The sequence below is a fragment of the Podarcis liolepis genome, assembly GCF_965112155.1.
Source record: "Podarcis liolepis genome assembly, chromosome: 17".
NCBI lineage: Eukaryota > Metazoa > Chordata > Lepidosauria > Squamata > Lacertidae > Podarcis > Podarcis liolepis.
Genome location: NC_139571.1, coordinates 978435 through 1001816, shown reverse-complemented (window position 1 = coordinate 1001816; position 23382 = coordinate 978435). Strand labels below are relative to the sequence as shown.

The following is a 23382-nucleotide window of genomic DNA, read 5'->3' as shown; positions in this document are numbered from 1 at the left end:
ATATGCGCTCCTCCGATTTTTCTTTTCGGACGGAGCTTTGCATGTTCCCTCGGCCCTAAAGGTGTTCAAGGCAAAAGTGGTTGCAGTGCTTGCTTATGCTGCCCCGCTCTGGGCCGTGATGACAGACCTTGCTCCCCTTGAGACTCTGCAAAGCCAATTCCTACGTCGGCTCCTAATGCTCCCCCTGTGCGTAAGCAACGCAGCCATGCGACTAGAATTGAAGATCGCATCCTTAGAAACTTGCCTGTGGAAGCAAGTCTTCAATTACTGGTTATCATTGTGGCATAGACTACCAAACCATTACCTTGTCCAATGCTTATGGCGAGATGAATTCTCCAGCCTTTGGACTAGTAAAATTCATGCCAAACTCCTGAGCTATGGAATCTCTCCCTCAGATTCCCTAAAACTAGACCAAATCACTGCTCAAAGACTGATCCGTCAAAGACTGGATGACATCGACTTACAGCAAAATTATATGCTGGGGGGAGGTGTTTGTTCGCCCCAGAACATTGGTATCACTTTAACTTATTGTGTTCCATCATACCTCTCCTCCCTCTCGACTGTTGCCCATAGACTGGCCTTCACCAAAGCGAGGTTCAACGTTTTCCCCTCCAATGTCCTGAGACATAGATTCTCAAAGGGCCAAGACCCCGCCACGTGCGAATGTGATAAGGTGACGCCGGAGTCGCTCCAGCACATTATGTTCACCTGCCCCTTGTTCAATGTGCCACGGGCAAATTTGTTGGGACCAATCATACAGAAACTAGAGGGTACCCCACCAAAATTCCATCTTGCCCAAATCTTGCAGGATAAGGATTCCCACACGACCCTGAAAGTGGCTAGGTTCCTGGTCGCAGTCCTCTCCCAAAAACGACGCCAAGGAGCGCTACAAGCTAATTAAGGCGTAACTTGCCTTTCCATCTTATAGTATTTTATTGTTATCGCGGTGTTTTAGCGTCTGTTTTTTCTTTTTTCTTTTTTTTCTTTCCCCCCACGGCACAAGCTGTCACTTATGTGTTGTTTTTACCTGTATGGGCCTATGGCCGTAATAAATATTATCTTATCTTATCTTTCTTTCGTTATGTTGTATTTCTTCTGCAGCTGGTGCAAGGTAAGATTTTGGGGGTATTCAACTAATCGCTCTACCAGTACAAGGATTTCGGCTTGTGCAACAAGCCCTTCCCTCCTGCTACACACACCAATCTCTTCCATTTCTTGACATGCCTCTCTAGAAGTTCAGACAGGGTTGTTCGCAATCATACCTAGATATGCCAGTGATCAAGCCTGCAGTTGGCATCCAGCTTTTTTGAGAGAGAATGGATTGTGCCTCCAGAGGTGAAGTCAAATTGCTGTGTTAGAAGCACCAAAGGGTGCAAGGCTGGGCAGTGTGTATGAGGTCCTGGGCTGCCCAGATGACAAGCCTCTTGGCCTCACTGATGTAGTTCAAAGGAAAGCAGAGCAAGAAGTCTGGCCGCTTGGCTCCAGGAGTTGCTGAAAGGAGGCATACAAAGCACCATCCAACTGCCTTAGGGACTCAGGATTTGTGTAGGGTTTACTCCTTAGCCTTTTCTTCTTCAACAAGGCAGTGTGGGTGCTGATTTTCCCTTGGGGTTTACTCCTGAAGCCTTTCTCACAAATGAGTATAGCAGAGATTTAGGACCAGAGCTTACCCAGGTTGACAAGCCCCATCTGCCCTCACTTTGCTCTACAGCACACGCAGAAACCCACTTCTTGATTGTTGGACCCATTATTGGTTCTTCTCAATCTGCTGGAGCCTGCCTTTTGCATGCAGGGGAAGTCCCTAATTCAACACCGGTTTGAGACCCATCAAGCCTGTACTTCTGTGGAAAGTATATGTTCTACCACTGAACTACAGCCACAGTCTATATATTGACCACAGTGATAGTCTAGAACAGGGGTGGCCAACTCCTCAGAGTGATCTACCCCCTTTTTTGGGTTCAGGTACCTGTTGGACGTGCTTGGTCTAGAACAACACACAGCTTAACCTTCCTCCTCTTTGCTGAAATCCCTTTGTACTGGCAATTAGAGGAAACCTGTTTAGTTTTAGAAGATAATTGCTCCTGAAGAAAACTATACTACATTACCAGTTCACCCGACTCTTAATTCTGCCTGTGCCTCCAGCAATAAGGCATTAGATCCACAGCAGTAGACAGAGTCAATTCTGTAGTCTATGGCCCAAGAGTGATGGAAAAGTCTCACCCTACAGAGGCAATACAGAACAGTTAGAGGGAAAGGCTGCCTCCTTGCTGACAGGCAGTCTGGACACACAAAAATCTTTAATTGATTTTTGACAAGACAGTTGGTGGAATTACCTGATTAAAGACAAGCCTAGACTCCATAGAAAGGCTGTCCACAGGACTAGTTTTTATATGTGCCCTCCTAGTGGCTTTGGTTACCTCTGCTTGGCTGTAAAATAGGAACATAGGAAGCTACGTTATGTCACGTTAGACCACTGGTCCAATTTGCCTAGTCCCTACAGTCACTTCTGAGTAAAATATGCTTCAGATTGTATTACATGGGTGCCTTAGGTTTCAGCTGAAGAGGCACAGCAGAAGCCAGAGCTTTAAGTGTCACTTGTAAACATACATTTTCATTAAGCTATGTAAAGGTAAAGGTACCCCTGCCCGTACGGGCCCGTCGTGTCCGACTCTAGGGTTGCGTGCTCATCTCGCTCTAGAGGCCGTGAGCCGGCACTGTCCGAAGACACTTCCGGGTCACGTGGCCAGCGTGACAAAGCTGCAGCTGGCGAGCCAGCACCAGCGCAGCACACGGAAACGCCGTTTACCTTCCTGCTATAAAGCGGTCCCTATTTATCTACTTGCACTTAAGAGTGCTTTCGAACTGCTAGGCGGGAACGATGGGAGCTCATCCCGCCGCGGGGATTCGAACCGCCGACCATACGATCGGCAAGTCCTAGGAACTGAGGTTTTACCCACAGCGCCACCCGCGTCCCTATTAAGTTATGTAGGGGCCCTATTTTCTACATTACTTTTTGATTGTGGCATAAAGGTAGGAGCCAGGAAAGCTTGAGAAATGAATGTCTCCTTTTAGAAACGAAGTCCTGCTTAGAACACCAAATCTACACTTTGAAAATCAGTATGTCTGCAACAGCAGTGCAATTTATCGTTCCATTATGAAAAGTAACGTAAAATAGTATCAATGAAAATATGAACTACTGCAACCCAAGAGGCACTTGCATCTTCCAAGATCCAGGCCAATCATTGCAATTAACCTTACACATACATCTAGTACTGAAGTAGTTCAGCTTTTGTGTTCTAGCAGACAAGGAAAAAACAGTAACATGCGGGCTTGTTGCAGGCTTATCTCTCTAGTCTATAAATGGAGCCTGAAGGTAGTGCATTGTCCTAAGAACCTGGTGGATTAAGGCAGGGGCCATCTACTCCAGAACCCCGTTCTCACAGTGGCCAACCAGATGCCTATGTAGGCAGAGAGCAGCCATTATGGTTAGTAGCCATGATCTCTACCTCCATGAATCTGACTCTTCCACTTGCAACACCACCCAAGTTAGTGGTCTTCAAGGCCGGCTCTGGCAATGAATTCCATAGTTTCACTTTCTTTTATCTGTCCCCAATACTGAGCTTCACTGGATGGCCATTGAGTTCTAGTGAACCATTTCCAAGCAGGTCAGATGATTAGCAGTTTTAAGAGACAGAACATGGCAGCCAATCAAGTTGCGTTGTTTCTCAGGATGGTATTTTCATGATCATAAGGATGAGTCAAAGTGAAATAAAAACACTACCTAAATTCAAAAGATGCTAATACATTTCTTTTAACCCTTACCCCAAATGTACAAACTTGAAATTCTGCAACTTTAAGCTATAAAGGCCAGTGTCTTGTCCATAGTTTTCCTTGAACAAGGGACCCAATAGAATGCTCCCAGGTCAAAATGGCATGAATAAGAACTGCCCCTTCTTTTTTCCGTGGTCAAAAACTCTCCACCTCCCACAGCACTCTGGAGTTCTACCTTATGGTAGACTTTTGGATCCAAGTGAACCCAGAAGCATATATAAATGAAAACTGATTCTTCACACAGAACATAATCTGTAAAGTCGAGGAACCAGTCATAGATGGCTGACTGACTAGACTGTCCCTTATCCAATTTGGAGATGAAAGATGCAAGATGCTTCTGGAGCAATCCATATCCATGGACCAACCCAGAAACCTGCTTGTCTTATTTACCTATAGAGACAAAATTCACCTGACTTGCCACATTCCGCCCTTGTCCTGAAGCATGCAGGGTGGGGTGTTGGTGCAGCAGCTTCATAATAATTTTAATTCTCCACTACAAACCTAACTGGGAATCTGCTAGAGGCTAAGCTCTGCTGAGCATTCCCAAATTTAGTAATAAGCATGTATGACCGATAGGAGAGATAAAGTATTGCTGAAGACAAATCAGTTGATTCTGGATAAAATAGATACCTCAAAAAGATTTGAGGGAATGCAAAACTGGGTGTGACATATGGTGGAAACGCAATACGGGTAATGTTCTGCCACAACTATGCATGTTTGCTACTCAATCTCTTTTGTTGGAAAAGATCGCCACGTTCTCTCAACACTGGAGAGCTTCAAGAAAACATCAGTGTAGTCTTCACTCTGCTACTTCAGAAGCAAACAGAAGCACAAACACACACACACATTTCCACATGTGGATTGGGGAGGGGGTGTCTTCAGAAAGCAGCAGTACATTTAAAAAGCTCTCTATAAGGAAACACAAACTGCTTGCATGGAACTGAAAATCAGGAGTTATCAGTCTAGGCCTATCCTATCCACCCTAGTCTACAGCTTTATCAATGCACTTTTTAGCAGCAGCCTGAGAACTCCAGGCATTTGAACAATGGTCACAGTTCCAAGTTACATGCAACCAACAATCCCTCTTGAGTTCCTTGGTTGAGCAATAAAGGACCACTGGCTTTTGCAAACGTTTATTGACTCATTTACTTCTCTTACCAGTTCTGACCTACGCTCTCGGCCCATCGCATCCTCTCCCCCCAAAGCCAGCCAGGGCAAGGCCTCCCAGTGCTCAGAAGACGACGAGGGGGCATTTCCTGTTACAAGCCCCCTCTCCAGAATAGAATGAGGGAGGGAGCAGCCTCCACTACCAGAGAGTGGTGGAGGGGGGAGGTGGTGGTGGTGCAGGAGCCAAAACACAACACGACTAACATTGAAGGACGGGGGGGGGGGTTAAGGCGCCTCAAAAACATGACATAACTGCAAGGAATGGGGGGGTGGGGCCACAGGAGTGGAGCATTTCCCAAGCCCTGGTGGAGACAAAAACAACCGGGGGGCGGGGAGGGAATCCTAAAAGGGTATAAACATTATTTCATGTTTTGAGTCACTTTAACAGTGAAGGGTGAGGAAGGGAGGCGGACCCTTCCCTGCACTAACAGTCCGTGGCAGGCAGGTGGTTGGTGCTAGCAAAGGAGCCCCTAGCGGATGGTGTAACGCACGTAGGGCACCTCTGTGTCATCCCCATTGTCGTCATTACAGCACAGCTCAAAGACGAGGGCCTTCACATGGCGACCAATCTTCTTCTTTGAGACTCTGGTGACAATCTCAGTCATCCTATGGGAGAGGACAATGGTCAGAGAAAGCGTGGGCTGAAGTTGTCCACCTTTGTTTAGCCTAAGCACAGCCAAATGATACATACGCCTGGTCATGCCGCTCTTTCAGCTTAGCTGGTTGCATAAAGAAGGAGTACAGCATAGAGACTCCCTGGGACAGCATTGTGATCTCCAGTTTGTGCTCCTTCTGCGTAAGACAAGAAGTATTTCACTTCCATTACTAAAAAACGTCTGCAACTGCTAAGCTACTTTGACAGGGAACGGCTCTGGACTCCCCAGCTCTTACCTGGAAATAGGCCAGGAACTCACGCAGGGTCATCTCCTGTCCATCAGCCTGGATGCCCTGCACCTCAAAACGGTCCCACAAAGTCCACTCAGTGTTGTAGTACTGAAGAGAGGGGACAAAAAACATAGATTTTGGGAATTACAGACATTAAACCTGAAAAGTTTCCTTCATGTTCCTAGGATCCTTTCTCTACAGCTGAGCCTCCGCAATCAGGCCCTCCACAGGAAGATCACTTGTCTGCATGACGGGACACACGTATGTGCACACTTCTCTTACCCCATACAAAAAAAGGGATTCTGCACCTGCAGTCAGGTATTATTTCTGAAGTGTGGGCATGGACACTCACCTGTTCCAGTCTGTTCCAGTTTTCTAACGTTCTTTTGGAAGCCGAACATTCGGCAGGGCTTCTGATTGGTTGCAGGAGCTTCCTGCTGTGCTTTGGTTTTCGAATGCTTTGGAAGTCGAACGGACTTCCAGAACAGATTCCGTTCAACTTCCAAGGTATGACTGTATATCTCTTCGTTCTAATATTTTAAATTGTTTAATGCATATTCTTGGATACAGTAATAAAAAAATTCCCAGGGCCTCCCCGCCTATGTAACACCCCCTAAACATGGTGAAGTGACAGTAATAGGAATGCCCTCCTCCAATGGATTTGCCTCGTGAAAGCAGAGAAACTAGTATATAAAAAAGAAAAAATCTGAAATGTTGAGCTGCAAGAGGTTTTAAAAATATTATTGTACTTGTAAGTGCAGCCACACAGCAGCTCTTTGGAATTTCACCTGAGTGCTGAAGGGCTTCAGCTGGTGTTAGTTTTCCTTCCCCACCTCCCAAGTTCCTACAGCAGCAGTTCTCAAACTTTTTTCACTGGGCCACACTTTCAGAATATGCTCACGACACACTGAATATTTGATTGATAAAGAAAATGTTGGGGGGGGGGGAGAAACTCCTCCTAGCAGTGCCTGATTTATAACACAGAGCACTACTTTGTAAAACCATTGTATAAAGCAATGCAGCTACAGAAGAGCACAAATTCTTCCCAAAATATAAACATAAACGAGCCTCTTACACTTGTACCGTAAGAATGTATACAAACTCAATTAGAGGTGTGAGCTTGTTTTTGTTGGGTAATCTCATTTATATTAGGTCTAATTTGAGATGGCACTGTGGGTTAAACCACAGAGCCTAGGGCTTGCCGATCAGAAGGTTGGCAGTTCGAATCTCCGCGACAGGGTGAGCTCCTGTTGCTCGGTTCCTGCTTCTGCCAACCTAGCAGTTCGAAAGCACGTCCAAGTGCGGACTTCCGGGTTAGCGCCTCCGGCAATGGCGGATTTCCTCTGATCGGGAGGAATCCGCTCCGTGGAAATCAGGGTCTGGACCGCCACGGCGAGGCGGAGACCCATCGATAACCACAGGCGGGAGAAGCCTGTGGACGTGGGATTCGGCTGGCACCTTTTGTGCCTCCCCTACTCGTGGGGAAACCTGGTTCCGGAGCGACGTGGGGTGAGTGGCGCGGTGCTTCGAATCGACTGCTTTTTTCGTGGAGTGAAGCCGCATTGCTGTTGCCGGAGAGCGCTGACTTTTTCCTGTGGACAATTGGATTTTAAACAACTACCCGTGAGTAGAACGGAAAATTGGATCTTTAAACATCGTAATTTGGCATCGAAACGGGAAGGCTCCAAACAGGAAGTCCGCCTTCCCCTTTTGTAAATAGATTGAAGCAAAGACGTTGCAAACTAAAGTCTGGAAAGCCTTTTGTAAAGGATTAAATCTCCATCGGTTAAAACTACTAACCCGCCCTTGGAAGCAGGAGAAGAGGGGGGAAATTTTAGACTGCCTAAGCCTGCAGGAGAGAGAGTGAAGGAAGATAAATTACCACCATCTTGAACCTGGGAACGGACTGTCAGTAAGATCGACTTTTTGGGAAAGTTCATTGACTGTGAATAACGTATGCTGACAGATAGCTAAATAAGAGAAATATATTGTTTCCATTGTTTCCTTTTGCACTTGAAAAGGAACAAATGTAACTGAAAACTGAACTAACTTTGTTGCTGGATATTTTTTTAAAAGGATGGTTACAATAGAAATTGTTTCCTCTAGAGGGAGTTTTTGAAACTGTTGCAGGAGTGGAGCTGGGGAATTTTCCAGCTGTAGAGATTAAAGACCGTGAGAAACAGAGATTGACCTTGGACAAGAATGTTGACAGAAGAAGCCCTAGTGATTGCATTTTGCAAGACAAGTGCTTTATTGGAACAGCTTTATAAGAAGATGGATGTGATGACTACTAAAATTAACAATATGGGACAAAAAATGACTGTGTTGGGACTAAAAGTGAATACTTATACAGATATAACCCAGGATTTGATTCAGGAATCTGTTTTGACACTGCAAGCTGTGGAGAAGAAGGAGAAAGTTGTTGTTGAACCCCAAGTAATTCAAGTGGATAAAGCCTCGGCCTTACAGAGGTAATTTAATGAACATAAGCTGTTGCCCTTTACAATTGAATCCAGAGAAAGCCAGATTTGGAGGGATGGAGTCCCGCCTGGATTGGAGAAGGAAAGTTGGATAGATCCCCTTATGCAGGTTTGGGATCTGGATTTGGGTCAGGGGGAGATTGGAGATGTGGGGGCCTTTAGCTTTGGAGGGACTTTGAAACACGCTCTGAAATATTGTTTGGACTTTAGTTCTGACTATAGAGAATGGGCTGACCTGTCGAGAAGGAACAATGACATTGCTAGGTTGGCGTTTCCCTGAGATCTACTCCTCAGTGCCAAAGGAAGGAAACTAAGAACAAGATCAGCAGAAGACAAAGCGAAGCACATGTATAGATATGAAGAAGACCTGCAGAAGGGACATGGAAAAGAGTTAAGAGCCTCGGATAGAAGATCACCAGGTTGATGGACCATATGGAATTGATAGAAAGGACTGACAGAATCCGAGTCCAGGGAGAAGAGACGGTGGAAGATTGGAAAAAAGTTTTAAAAAAATTATTTAGAGAAATATTGTTAAATTAATGAGTGTTAAGAAAAATTGTTGGAATGAAATTATACGGCTTTAGTAAAAATGTTATAAGGAGTTAAGTATATATATGTTTTAGGATTTTAATGGTAAGATAAGGTTAAAATAAAGTAAGACAATTGAATGACAGAAAATAGTGAAAGATGGAAAGGATTTGCTGAAATAATAACTAGAATACAAAAAAGGGAGGTGTGAGGAGGTTGATGAAACAAGTCAATGAAAGATAAAGACATGGAAATATTGGAGGTGTTTTTTAATTGTTTTCGTTTGGATGTATTGTGTTTTTTGGTCTTTTTTCTTTTTTTTCTTTATATGTACTGTAATGTTTTGATTTGTATTGTTTACTTTAGCTTTACCTTTTTTACTCTGTTTTGTAATTCTTAAATTTTTAATAAATATTATTTAAAACAAAAACAAAAACGAAAGCACGCCCAAGTCCAAACAGATAAATAGGTACCACTCCGGCGGGAAGGTAAACGGCATTTCCGTGCGCTGCTCTGGATCGCCAGAAGCGGCTTAGTCATGCTGGCCACATGACCCGGAAGCTGTACGCAGGCTCCCTCAGTCAATAAAGCGAGATGAGCGCCGCAACCCCAGAGTCGGCCATGACTGGACCTAATGGTCATCAACACAAAAACTTTTCTCTTTTCTGATCTTTCGTATTTGTCAGTGGTGACGATCCCTGTTCACAACAGTATGTCATGAAGAACTGTAATAGCCAATACTCTTGAAGAGAGGCATGGATGCAGTTTCTGGTTGTGTGTGTAATATTTTGCTAAACTATAGTCATACCTCGGGTGACAGGCGCTTTGAGTTGCACGATTTCAGGTTGTGCACCGCACCGAACCCGGAAGTACCGGAACGGTTTTTCCCTGGTTTCGGTGCTTGCACATGCGCAGAAGTGCTAAATCGTGCTTTGTGCATGCACAGAAGTGCCAAAACGCAACATGTGCAGATGCGGCACTGCAGGTTGCGAACGTTGTGGGTTGCAAACGTGCTTCCCGCATGGATCACGTTCGCAACCCGAGCGTCCACAGTACAGTGAAATGCTTGAAAATTCTTTTGCTTGTCCTTGAATCATCCCGCACCATCTCCTGCCAAACCCTTTGAGAACCACTGCCCTAAGGAGACATATTCTTCCTGCTTGCAGAAGAAATTAGCAATGCTTGTATTGCTAAACGGCTGGTGTCTTCTGTAAAGAAGGGGTAAAGAATGCAAGTTGGGAGGTGTGAACAAAAGAAGAGGTGCAGGGAAAAGCCACCCCACTTACCTTGTTCTTGGGGCAAGCAATGGGCTCAGAGAACCCAAAGAAAGGCAATGCCAGGTTGAGGAAGCCATTCTTGTAGGACTCCAGTTGTTTGTGGCCCTGTACCACTTTGAATAACTCCAGACACACCAAACCTACTACAGCAGCCGTCGTCGTGGCAATAGCTGGTATGATTTTCCCTGCAATCAGCTTGCTCTGAAGAGATAAAGGATGTAGGAGAGCCCACTTAAGTGCCAAGTCCACACTACTGCCCCCTCCTTCCACTGACCAGGGTTGCACTCTTCACACCCAATAGGAAAGCCAACCTTGTGCCGATCAGCAGGAGGAATATCGTAGTTCTCTGCTCGTAGGTTGGATGCAGCCACAATGAAATCCATATGGAAATTTGTGTCATCATCCTGAAATGCAAATAAAATGACAACTGAGCCCTGTGATAGTCCCACCGTACCACTTACCTCCCTAGAACCTCTTCTGGGCGCATATGTCCCAGGGAGCTGCACACTTGACTGGAGGCTTCCAGACTAGGCACCAGAAGCACTTCCACATGGCAACCTAGGGACCATTTCCAGCCAATCCCACCCTGCCAAGGAATCAGGAGGTAAAACTAGGTATTAGCCACCAATAAATTCAACTGGTCCTTACCTTTTCAAAATCAACAGGAAACATCTTGAATTCTTGCAGTTGCTGGGAACTTGGGAGTGAGGATTTCAGCTCCTCCAGCCGTCTGTCATCTGGGAAAAAGAAAACAGGAGCCTTGGAAAAGGTTAACAACAACCTCAAGTCACCCTCCTCTTTCAGTAAACTCTGGTATCCACCGACTGACCCACCCACCCACCCAGCAAAGTTCCCCTAACATAGTTATGCAGCCAAATTTCACCACTGATGCTTGAAGGATTCAGAGAAGCTTCACAACCCAAGAGAACTTAAACAGGTTGTTTCAGCAGGTTGTGCAGGGGTCTCCCTCGGCAGGAAGCAAAAATCCAATCTGGCACAATATTGAAGCAGGCAGAAAATACTTTATGTGATACCCCTCCGGTCTACAAATATGAAGTTGTTAGGAGGAAGAATGTTCAAATTATTTTTCTGTCATTCCCTACTTCTCTATCAAGGTAGAGGCCTCCCCACTGCAGCCCACTTCACTCTCAACTCTAGGAAGCCTTACCAACAGAGGCATTGGCATTCTGCAGCTCCTGATCAGAGATGTGGATGCGAACACCAGACTTTGGAGTGAATTCTGGAACTTGCACCTGGCGCAGAAGCTCCACTATGGCTGCCCTGTCCCGGGTGCCTGTGATGCCGTATGTTTGTGCAAACAAGTTTGCTGCTGCCACCACATAATCCATGTGCAAGGGCTGAGGAGGCAAAGACAGAAAGTTAAGCCAGGAGCCTAGTTTACTTGAGAGTCTGGATTCTCTAAGTGATGCTCACACTCTGACCAGAAGCCATGCTTCTTTCATCTGAATCAATAATATGTAAATAAGTAATAAATACAGACAAAGAAGGGATCGTGTAGAATGGTCTTAAAGACAATCTAATCCAACTTGACTACACCCACCACTACCACCTCCATTCAGGTTTAACCCCATGGGCCCCTGAACAAGCTGCCTTATATGCCAGAGGAAGTGGGATGATTTGAATAACAGTTTCATGAAACAAATTGAACAATTCCAGCAAAGACTCAAGCTACATGCATGGTTCTATTCTGTTCAGGGTGTCTCTAGCCAAATCTGACCTGGAGGAATGTCTCTCTCTGACCTTCAAATAAGGCCATCATGAGCACAAAGCAGAAGCCATTCATCCTCTCCCACTCTGACCTGTCCTCCACCACATGTCTAACTCACGGTAGTTGAAGAGGGAGCAACTTAAGAGTGAACGTTGCTGACTGGAGTTTGCCCAGCTTTAGCAAAGCTTCTTGCTTTGCAAAGGTTTCAGCACCCAGCACTTCCTTCCCCTACACCCCATGCCCATGTGCTCCTTTCCCGTTCCAAAACTAACAACCCAGTGTCTAAAGGAGAGTTGTAGCCTAAGTGTCTCTCCCTTTTGGCCATACTTCCAGTTTTCAACCTTTTTAAAAGAACTATGAATACCAAGACTAAATGCAGCTGCAATACGGCTAGTAAACTTTTTGAGCACAGTAGATATGACAGGAACCAGCTCTTGCCACCTCCTCCCCACTCCCACCTGTCCTCTAGTTAGCGGTGCCAGTTCTCCACCCCCATCTCAGTGCTTACATTGTTGACATCAAAAGTGAGTGGATGAGGGCATCGCTTCGGACCTGACCAGAAGAGGGTTCCTGAATTAGTTTTCTGAAAGAATACAGAGGGGATGTTATAAAGGGGAAAGCAGTTAAGAAAACCTACCCCTCCAACTGCTAGAAGGACCCTCATTTGCTCACCTGGTTTGGGGGGAAGTTGTGCAGCAGCTGACGAATATTGTTACTGTACTGAGTGTGCCAATGGTTGCAAGCCCACGTCACACAGTCAGACCACGACTTGGGCCGATCAGTCACCAAACTCTTGTAGACAGCTTCCAGCACCTCCAGAGGTTGGGTGCCCGGCAGCTTCTGGGTCCGCTCCATGAATTTGGAGTCTCTGGAGAAAAATCAACACTATTACCGTATTTTTCGCTCTATGGGATGCACCGGACCACAGGACGCACCTAGTTTTTAGAGGGGGAAATCAAGGAAAAAAATATTACCCCCCCCCCCAGCCTCAAAGAGCAACGGACAGGCTGCGCGCTTCCTCTTTAGCCTTGAGCAGCATCTTTAGCCTTGCACAACGGGATGGATCGTGCCCGCTGTCCACTGGGGCTGGACTAGATGACTCCTGGGGTTCCCTTCCAACCCTGCAATTCTGTGACCTCGGAAGTTGTTGGGGGTCTCCACCACTGGAGGCTTTTAAGCAGCGGTTGGGGGACCTTCTGCCTGGCGTTCTTTAGCTGTGATTCCTACATTGTGAGGGGGCTGGGCTAGATGACCCTCGGGTGGCCCTCCCAACTCTATACAGTCCTACACTTCTGCAGCAGGAGATCCACAGCCACTTCACACAATGCCCACTCCCAATTTTCATTGGAGAGACATGTGGCTTCACTGTCTAGGTAGGTACCCCCCTACCTGCCACTCTTCCCTCACCCCACTTAAGCCGAGGGAATTCCTGCCCAGAGAAGCTCCCAGGTGAGGCAAGAGTTAAGATCTACCTCTGGTAAATGGCTTTGTATCCTCTCTCTTTCCCTTTTCTCTTCTTCTTCTATGCTAGTTCCTTCTCTTGTGTTTTGTTTAATCTGTTTTTATTGTATACTAAAATAAAAGCTGAAAAGTTTCCTTTTTTATAATATTCCCCCCCCAAACTAAAACATTAATCTAGATAAAAACACTGATCCAGAGGAAAATAAGGGGGTGGAGAAAGGACGAAAAAAGAAAAAGAGGTAGAGATAGAGAGATTTTTTAAAAGTTGGCTTCTTTAGCCTTGTGCAGCCTGCCACGGCTGGAGAGGCGCGCACGGCTAAAGAGGAAGCCCGGGCAGCGAGCGGGATGGATCGCGCTCGCTGCCCGGGCTTCCTCTTTAGCATTGCACAGCCTCCCGCGGCTGGAGAGACTGCGCAAGGCTTTTCTAGAGGAGGGAGAAGGGATTGACTGGCCGCGTCAGTCCCTTCTCTCTCCTGGGGAAAAGCCCGCAAGAGCCGCGCGAAGCTTGTGTGTGGCTCTTGGGGGCTTTTCCTGCTTGCCTCCCCCCCTGCATTCGCTCCATAGGACGCACAGACTTTTCCCCTTAGTTTTTAAGACGGAAAAACTGTGTCCTATGGTGCGAAAAATAGGGTATTATTGAAGTTGTTTAAAATTCAGTATTAAAAATAGTTAAAACCAAATACCGATGAAAATGAGAACTGGCCCTGCAATTTCCATGTGTCCAGACTTCTGAAAGGTTTTGAAATGAGCAGAAACTGCAAAGCCACACCCCAACTGCCTGTTCTCCATGTTTCATATGCCTGTGTTTCATTTAGTGCACATCATTATACTTTACTGGTCAGTGCTCAATCCACTGCATCTTCTGTTGTGCAGAGCAAGGCTTTGGCTCCAACTCTGACCACTTTCAGATCCTCAAATACAGCATTTTACTCACGTGATGTACTGGTTGACATTCTCTGCGGGCTGCTTAAAAAGGCCTTCAAATTCATCACGGGCCCACTATCAAAATAAATGATAATAAATATATGATTTCTAGGTAGAAGAGAAGATTGGAGGTTTTATAGTACACAGCAGCAGCTAGCTCACTTTGCTCCCAACACTGGTGCATAAAATTATAGTAACTAGACATAAGATTAGACATGGCAGTAAATGCTGCCTCAGCAGACAAAACCAGATGGGGACAGGATCCAGCTTCCCCTAATGAGACAAGATGCAGTTGTCACATATGGCTAACATACTGAAACACAAGGTCCTGCAGCAAATTCATTCTGCTGAGAACCCAGGCAGCATTCTGGTTCCTAACTATTACGATACACAAACTATTGCCTTGAAAACTGCAAATGCAACCGAATACAAACTGACCTGTAAGGTGTGTTCAATGGCATTGGGAAAGTTTTTGAGCGTGCAGATTGGGATGGATTTTTCTGGAGGGTCCTGGCTGGAACTGTAGGACTCCGTAAGGAAGGGGATCACCACCTGGATGTTCCCTTTGGTCCCCAGCGTCCCTGATTCCAGCAGGGGCTTGCGGTAATAGACGCAGCGACGGTCCATGTACATCCCTAGTTCAAACGAGAGGGAAAACGGTTATATGAGAAAGCAGAAAAATGCTGCCGACCAGAACAGCACGGGAATCAGACAGGAAATGGAATGTTTTCCAACGCTACTAGTTGGGAGAAAATTGTTTTCTAGGTGTTTGAAGAAATAATATTCTGAATTTCTCTCCCTGAAAAGGGAAGTATTATTGCAGGAAAATATATCAGCTGACTATGCATATAAGATCATTTATACAAACCACTCATATTTAGAAAGTCCCATATACAGTGGTACCTCGGGTTAAGAACTTAATTCTTTCTGGAGGTCCGTTCTTACCCTGAAACTGTTCTTAACCTGAAGCACCACTTTAGCTAATGGGGCCTCCTGCTGCCACTGCGCCACCGCTGCATGATTTCTGTTCTCAACCTGAGGTAATATTAACCCGAGGTAATATTTCAAGGTTAGTGGAGTCTGTAACCTGAAGCGTATGTAACCCGAGGTACCACTGTATAATGGGATCCACCTCGGATAATGAATGGGTTTGGTTCAGACTGTGAAGAGGCCAGACAGTGATTGTCCTTTCCCCCTATTTAGTTATACTCCCAATACTCTCACTGCATTCTTATCCACCGCCTAGTAATGCAAGAACAATGCCAGAGAAGCCATCCTCTGTGAGGATGCCTTGCAGCTGACACCAAGGAAAATGTATCAGCTAGAAAAAGCTGTGTGCAATGCACAGGTAAGCAAGTCACCCCCTGACAGATACACACGAGCATCCACGTTGTCCAGTGCATTTGCCACTCCGTCGAGGCTCTCAAAGAAGTCATCATCATAAACACGCTCTGTGTCTGGGCCCACACGATCTTGGTGGCTTGTGATGTGGATGTTCGGGTTCATTTCCTTCACGGCTGCCGCCGCTGTATCAGATTTCATTTTCTGGGCAGACAGAAAGTCACACAATGTGGATACAGCACTACAGCTACGAGCTTCATCCCAGTGACTGTTTTTGCTCTGTATTAATGTTCAGACATAACTATGACTCAGTTTCATTATGGGTTTATTGGTCAAACAAGGAATCTTGAAACTGACACAGAATGCAGTACCAGAACAAGCAGAGTTTCAGGAAAAAAGCTTAAGCAAGCACTAAGTCACATCTGCACAATCTTTTATAATGGTTGGGTTCATTGGGGCTTACGGAACAGGTACTGTGGAAGACCACAGACCTCTAAAGCGTCACTCACCCCACTCCCAGCAAAAGCAGCTGCAGATAAACAGAACTTACTGTAACATCCCAAGGCCGGAAGAGGAACTGCCGGTTGAGGTTGGATTTCTCAATTGTGTCCATGTCAGTCACAGCCACCTCTCCACCTGGCCCACACCCCAGACCTATCATAGCAAAGTTCTTCAGCAGCTCACAGCCAATGGCACCAGCACCAACCTAAGAGTGGGAAAGAGCAGAAATGTCAACAAGGTGCTTGGGATACTGACCAAGGCATAGGAAAACGGTACTAGCACTCACCAGAAAATACTTCTGCTGACTCAGCTTATCCTGCAGGTCACTGCCAAAGACAGCAATCTGCCCATCATATCGACAGTGTTTCTATAAAGAGAGAGGAAACAAAGACAGCTTTCATCTCTTCTTCTAGCCAATGCTTGATTTCTCCATTTCCTCAACCTTGTTGTGGTCCCCAAAAACAAACTCCAGCCAATGTTACAGCATATTTACTCCGGTACATATCAGATGCCAGTTTGTTTGTATGTAAAATACCACCCATAAGGTCCTGCTACCCTTAGAGCTCTCACTTTTCATCAGAACAGTGCAGAAATTTAAACATGTTCCTTATCCGGGGCTTAAACCTTACAACCTCAAATGAACTTCCCTCCTACTCTTGGCATGCATCTCAAACCCCACAGTGCTTACAGGGGTACAGTTCTCCTCAGTCAGGGCATCCTTGTTTTGCTCAGGGAGGCACTCCAGTGCATCAAAGTACAACCACTGTGTAACAGGCATGAATTTGCCTGAACAAGCCTGAAAGAGAGTGAGGAAAGAGGAAGACAGTCATATCTTATGCCATGGTCATTTGGCTTTTTTACAAAGAGGCCGGTGTCCCATTTAAGGACATGAGCTGGGTTGACACTGCATGCCAAACTCATTAACCTTGGTCTCTCTATTACTGAGGCAAAGATTTTGCTGTTCTAAATAGTCAAATACAAAGCTCCTGGTTGAAGAAGAAATTGATGATGATAGGAAACGCAAAACTACAAATTATTTCTGAAGAGAACCCAGGACCTGAGCTCCTAGCCAACTTCCCCAATATCTGGGGTGAATTCCTGGAGCCTGGCATTACCTTCATGACTTCCTGTGCAGCCAGTCCTCCAACAAAGGCATTGACAGGAGCCAAGTTTCCAGTAGCTTGGAAGGCCAGTTCTTTGATGACATCCTCATTCAGCTGCTCTTGTCTTAGTGAGGGTGCCGCTTGCTCATTCAAATCCTTGACCAAAGCTAGAACCTCACTGGCATCTGCCTGAAAAGGAAGGGAGAGAAGTCAGACATAGGCTAGGAAAAACCCCTAATGTTCAGTTAGATTGCAGGATCATTCAGGCATGCAGAGATTTGACAAAGATAATGGAATGGAACTACAATAAATACATCTAATCCCCTTGCAAAGTTTCTGGCAATACTTTTGAAACTGATATAATAGTATCTGCAGGAGACTCAAGAACTGAAGTACAGCCTTTGCCCTGTGCTGTTGCCCAGCTCTCACACATACCTATTAAACAAGGATTGTAGGTATTGAACCCCACAGAGTTTCAGGGAGGAGTTAGAAGTTTCCAGTTTCTCAGAGGGAGAGAGCATTCCCCAAGCAGTGAATCTAACAGAAGAGAGCAACAGGAACAACAGGGAGGGACCGGCTGTTCCCAGGAAACGCAATGGTTCAGTTCTAGCTCAGATTGGGAGGAGGGGAGATCCAAGCCAGCTCTAGCCAGGAGGGTAGGAAAAAGAGCAGGAAAGCGAAGGGAAGGGCACCTTCGCCATTTTGAGAGTGGCTGGTCACAGAGAAGCAGAGCTCAGAAGGTATCTGAAAGAAGTGACTCTGAGGAATAATAGTTAAGAACCGTTTATAAGATTGTTTTGTTAATACAGTGGTGCCTCGCAAGACGAAATTAATTCGTTCCGCAAGTCTCTTCGTCTTGCGGTTTTTTCGTCTTGCGATGCACGGTTTCCCATAGGAATGCATTGAAAATCAATTAATGCGTTCCTAGGGAAACCGCCTTCAGACCAGGTCCGGGGACAGTCTGTCCCCGGACCTCTTCTGAAGGCTGGGGGGGGGGGACAAGGGCTTTTCTTCCCACCCCCAGCATTTTTCGCGATCTCCCCGCAGCCCCTTGCTTCAAAAGAGGTCCGGGGGCAGCGGGAAGCGCTTCCCGCTGTCCCCGGACCTGGGGCTGCGGGGAGAAGATCGCTTCTCCCTGCCGCCCCTTGCTTCAAAAGAGAAGACCCGCTGTCCCCGGGGCAAGCTTCGTTTTGCGAAGCAAGCCCATAGGGAAATTCGTCTTGCGAGGCAACTCGAAAACGAAAAAACCTTTCGTTTTGCGAGTTTTTCGTCTCGCAAGGCGTTCGTCTTGCGGGGTACCACTGTACGCAATAAAAAGTTATAAAAGACAAGAAGCGTTTGTGTGGTGATCTGAAGAGGACAACGACCAGTCCTGGCACAGAGGCACAGGCAGTTTTGAATAAGTTATAGAGCACAAAGTACCCCCCCATAACTTCTTGCCCTTCCACTTGAGTAATAAAGCCAGAATGATGCAAACAACTAAAAATGATAAAATCACACGTGTAGAATTGTATTTTTCTGGATGCACAATTCACATCGACAGGGTTCACAACTAAACATGCACACACTTAAACCCCAACAACATTACATACAACAATGATCACATCTTCTTTCCCATATACCACTCATTTCCATTTCCACTCCCTGCCTGAACAATACCTTTTGGAAAATAAATAGCAACTGTGCAAAAACTGAAAGGGTTAGGGCCAAACTAGACACTCTGAGTCTTGCATTTGAAGTGCAAGTAGTGCCCACAGGAGCTTTTCTCCCAATGCAAGTAACAGCTTTGGGTGTACAATCAGGAGCCCAAATGAAGGAGGAAAGCAACAAACTCCTCTCCATCTGCTGCAGTCAGGATAATTATCAACCTCAAACAGATGCCATTTTCATTTTTAATGGTGAAAAGGTGAATTTAACATGACACAACAAGTTTGGCCCTCAGCTTCAAAATGAAGCAAAATTGAGTTGCCTGATATACCGTCATATTTTTTACATAAAATGCTATCTGCATTAATGTTCTCATGAGGGAAGTTCTGCTTATTACAAAACTTGGGGCTTCTGTGGCTAGTATGAGCAGCTGCAGCTATAGAGAACTTCAAATCATGGAGATAAAGGTACCACATTACCACCAAGAAGGAACAACCTACCTGATTACGGGGCTTGGGGAAACGATCATGCTTCTTGCGAAACTCGTGCAAGGCCTGGAATCCCAAGTGCAACTGACCTGGTCGGTCAAACTTGCCAAAGTCAGTAATGATGAACTCTGGCTCCAGCAGAGAAGTGCGCAGAGATTTCTGGAAGAGAAGCGTGAGAAAGTGTGCCCTGATAAGCAGATGAATATTCTCTTTGAACATGGAGACACCTGCTTTATCCAATATAAACAGTGGAACTTCAATACTGCCACATTCACTGCAGTTGTAGGTTAAACATTCCAGAACCCTAGATAGGAACATTCACTACAATTGGGGCAGCACTATCAATCCAGTGAAATGGGAAGTGCGTAAGATCACTTCATGGCTCCAATTTTCTATGGCCAAGGGGAGAGTCGATAGCTCCAGATCATGATGCCTCCCAAGGAATGGCACATGTGGCCCAAAGGGGACCACGCTGTTCCAGCACAAGAGCACTGCAAAAAAGCCAGAGTCTGTCAGCAACAACACTTACAAAGCTAATCTTATTTGGCATCTTGACCTGGGTGACAATACCACCACGTATATAGTCTGAAAAGTTGGAGGTGTCGCCAATGCTGAATGTGTAGGGGCCTGAAAGAGAAAGAGAGAGAGAGAACACATGTTTTTGTCAGTCTCATACGAGAAATCAAACTAGGAATAAAACGGTATTTGGGTCAGGGCCTCCAGCAACCATGTCAAAATGTTATTACACTTAGTACAACTATTTATTACCTGCCCTTCACCCTAAGGTCCCAGGGCAGATTACAACATTAACACACAATATTAGAATCATAGAATCATAGAGTTGGAAGAGACCACAAGGGCCATCGAGTCCAACCCCCTGCCAAGCAGGAAACACAGTTAAAACAGCTTACCATCACAAAAATAAAGTGGGCCCAAAAAATATACACTACTGGTATCAAAAGCAAAGCGGCACGCCTTCAGCATTCTCCAAAAGCTGTACAATGAAGGTGCCAGATGCACCTCTGTGGAGAGGGAGTTCCACAGCTGAGGGACTGCCACATAGAAGGCCCTCTCCTGAGCTGTCACTCATCTTGAGCCTCTGAGTGTAGAAGAACTACCGAGAGGGCCAGCTCTGCCAATATTGCAATTGGGGACACTCTATAATAAAAGTATGGAAGAGATCTTTCAATCCTTTTAATAGGATTAAATTATAATTTGGGGAAGGAGAGAAGTGTTATGTCTCCATATACCAGAGGAAACAGAAAAAAGGAGACATGAACAGGTTGTGAAATGAATTTTATTCTATGCCTATGTGTAAAGGGGTTGATACGGTTTTGAGTGAAGGGAATGGTGTGCTCTCAGGTGTAAGACAGTAGGAGGAGACTTAAATTGCATGATTGTTTTAGGGATGGAATGCTTGAGAATGGAAATGTTTGTTGATTTAGGGATTGATAGGCTGTGTCTAGGTTAGAAAAGGGCTCTTAGGAAGACAATCATGAAGGCGGACAAGAGAGAGGATGGTCAGAATTAACATTTGTCTAATTGTACATTTTTTGTTTCTGGCATGTTTAATCTATTGTAACCCTCTTAGGGTATATGGGGACAGAGCAGGCTAAAATTCCAAATAATTAAAGTAAATGCTAGAACACCACTGAAAGGCATTAATATCTATCCAGGTAGTTTTGCCAGACACTTAGAGAGCCTAAAGCCCCAGCAAGCATCCCATTCAAGTGACATCCAAGACTTGCTCTGCTTAGTCAAGGCACCAACAGGGTCTCACCAAGCACTTTGATTTCCACTGGTTCACAATTGTTGAGCTCCTTCATGCCTTCAACTTCAGTGAAGGAAACGAAGTCGCCAGTCTCAAAACCGTGCCGAGCTTCATCCAGACAGGTTACCTCTCCAGGGCATCCCTGTACAGAAATAAGGGAATCACAGAACTGTAGAGTTAGAAGGGACCCTGGGGAGCATTTAGCCCTAATGCAGGAATGTCAGGTAAAGCATCCATTAAAGCTGGCCATCCAACGTCTGCATAAAAACCTCCAAGGACGTCCACTGTCGAAATCAATGCAAGACATTGCAGGAGGCAATGCATACATGTGCCCTCTATAAGGAAGACTGCACATCTCCATTACAGGAAATAGTTGTGGCTTCCGGCCTCAGGAAGGAATTACCTTGGTAATCATGGAGACCATGGCGCTGAGCGGCTGCTCCCCATTAGTGTCTGTCACAACCATGTCATCACCAAAGTCACAGAACAACTGGCTGTAAGGAAAAGGAAACAGGGTGAGGGGCCAATAGTGCCATTTCCACTGCAACCCAACTCTCAGTGCTGTCACTGATGCAACAATACCCTAAGCAGTAAGGCTGGGCTGGACATGTTATTGGCTATAAAGACTGGAACTCTCAAAGCTGCCCATGTTAGACAGGATGGAGAGCCCAGCCAAAGGAAACGGTCAAGGGTTGCTATAGCAGAGATAAAAGAACAGAGCTGGAATTACATCTTACCCAAAAAGGCCCTTTGTATCGGCCACGACCAGCTTGATGTCTTTGCCATGGCAGAAGTCACCTATGCGCAGCTGCTCCTCCAAGGGACAGTTAGTGAGCACAATCACCTGCAGAAGGGACAAAAGATCCTTCTAAGTGCTACTCTAGGCAACAAACACTCTGCCGCTGTTGGCAACACCACAGATCTTGAGCTCTGTACCGGCTCATTCTTAGAGTGAAGTTTAGCAGAACAGGAAGGCTAAACAACAAGAGGGCTTTTCTCCACAACACTGCTTTTTCCACTCTGTTCTATGGCACAGAGAATTAAGAAGCTCTGCTTTCAATAATATTACTTTTCTTAGAATCTCTCACCAGTGAATTCCTGTGGCTAGCTGGCTCTTAAAGTTATATGCACCCACAGGATTAGACTGACTGCAGCAGAAAACATGGAAACGTATACATAAAAGCAGCAGCAGTTATGCCTAGAGCTCTAAAGTAAGCAGTGCAGCCCCTGCCTCTTCACAAGGATTTGTATTAGGACTTGTGTTATCTAAGATTGCTAAACGATCCGGAGTCAAGGAAACAGAGAAGGAACCTGGCCTCCAAATGACAAACAGTTCATGATGGCCAAGTTCCAAGCAGACTAAAGAGATTCAAAATGGCTCTCCGCAAGCTACATGAGCAAATGGAGAGGAAGATGACATTCGGTATATGTACAAATGAGATGCATGTCACATTGTTAGCCCTGATAATTAAATGGAACCTTAATGTATGGGGCAATACCATTTGGAATGTTAGATGGCGGGGACAAAGTATCACAACCACTATTGTTATACTGAATTGTCCTCTGAAATTCCAGAAGCACCTTGCTGTCCACTGCTGAAGACAAAATTCTAGACTAGATGGACCCTTGATCTGTTCAAAAGTAATTATTATATCCTGCTAATCTAACCCTCCTCTCTTCTGAAAACCAAGCCGACATTTCCCCTATGAAGAGAAAACCAGTTATCGATAAGCTGCCATCCTGCTTTACAGTACCTGGAAGTTGCTAAGGAAGTCCTCACTGAGGGGCCCAGTGTAAGAAGTAACAGGTACATAGGAGTTCAGCTCAGCTAGTCGAGGCTGGGATACTTCAGCTCGATTCTTTCCAAGGTCCTCCTCACGCAGGTAGAACTGGAGAGTGAGGGGAAAGAGTATGAAATGTACGGAGCAGTATGCCTACCAGAAGGAACACACTTTAGGCCATTTAGGTAAATGCAGGAGGACTCTACCTGCGAAGAGAGGTCAGACCACTCAGCCACACCCTGATCATGGATTGTGACAGATTTCACTCCTCCCAAGATGATGTTCTTGGCAATCTCCACACCCAGTCCTCGCAGGCCAGACACCAGAATGTTGGCATTCTGCATTCGTTTCATGGCCTCATGGCCCAGTACATATCTGCTCAGAACAAAGGGTGGAGGGAAGAATCCCAAAGGGTTAATTTCAGAGCCTTGCCTTCCCAACCAAAACCCGAGGCATCTTGCCCCGAAA

At 45.7% G+C, this 23382-nt stretch overlaps 1 protein-coding gene across 2 annotated transcripts in view; it reads right to left on the bottom strand.

Moving 5' to 3' along the window:
- Nucleotides 1-4948: 4948 nt before the first annotated feature.
- The window catches only part of UBA1 (ubiquitin like modifier activating enzyme 1), a 45935-nt gene continuing 27501 nt past the window's right edge, over nt 4949-23382 (bottom strand). For both annotated transcript variants that reach the window (XM_083482434.1, XM_083482435.1), the window contains exons 4-26: nt 23121-23289; nt 22888-23022; nt 21871-21977; nt 21537-21627; nt 21143-21275; nt 19892-19989; nt 19375-19521; nt 17240-17416; nt 16813-16920; nt 16411-16491; nt 16174-16329; nt 15662-15827; nt 14721-14917; nt 14293-14357; nt 12570-12765; nt 12406-12480; nt 11337-11526; nt 10817-10905; nt 10480-10572; nt 10178-10369; nt 5890-5991; nt 5690-5790; nt 4949-5604 (exon numbers count right to left, since the gene is read on the bottom strand). In XM_083482434.1, the coding sequence (XP_083338560.1) occupies nt 5469-5604; nt 5690-5790; nt 5890-5991; nt 10178-10369; nt 10480-10572; nt 10817-10905; nt 11337-11526; nt 12406-12480; nt 12570-12765; nt 14293-14357; nt 14721-14917; nt 15662-15827; nt 16174-16329; nt 16411-16491; nt 16813-16920; nt 17240-17416; nt 19375-19521; nt 19892-19989; nt 21143-21275; nt 21537-21627; nt 21871-21977; nt 22888-23022; nt 23121-23289 (3004 nt within the window). In that variant the 3' untranslated portion in view covers nt 4949-5468. The remainder of the gene's footprint in view (nt 5605-5689; nt 5791-5889; nt 5992-10177; nt 10370-10479; nt 10573-10816; nt 10906-11336; nt 11527-12405; nt 12481-12569; nt 12766-14292; nt 14358-14720; nt 14918-15661; nt 15828-16173; nt 16330-16410; nt 16492-16812; nt 16921-17239; nt 17417-19374; nt 19522-19891; nt 19990-21142; nt 21276-21536; nt 21628-21870; nt 21978-22887; nt 23023-23120; nt 23290-23382) is intronic.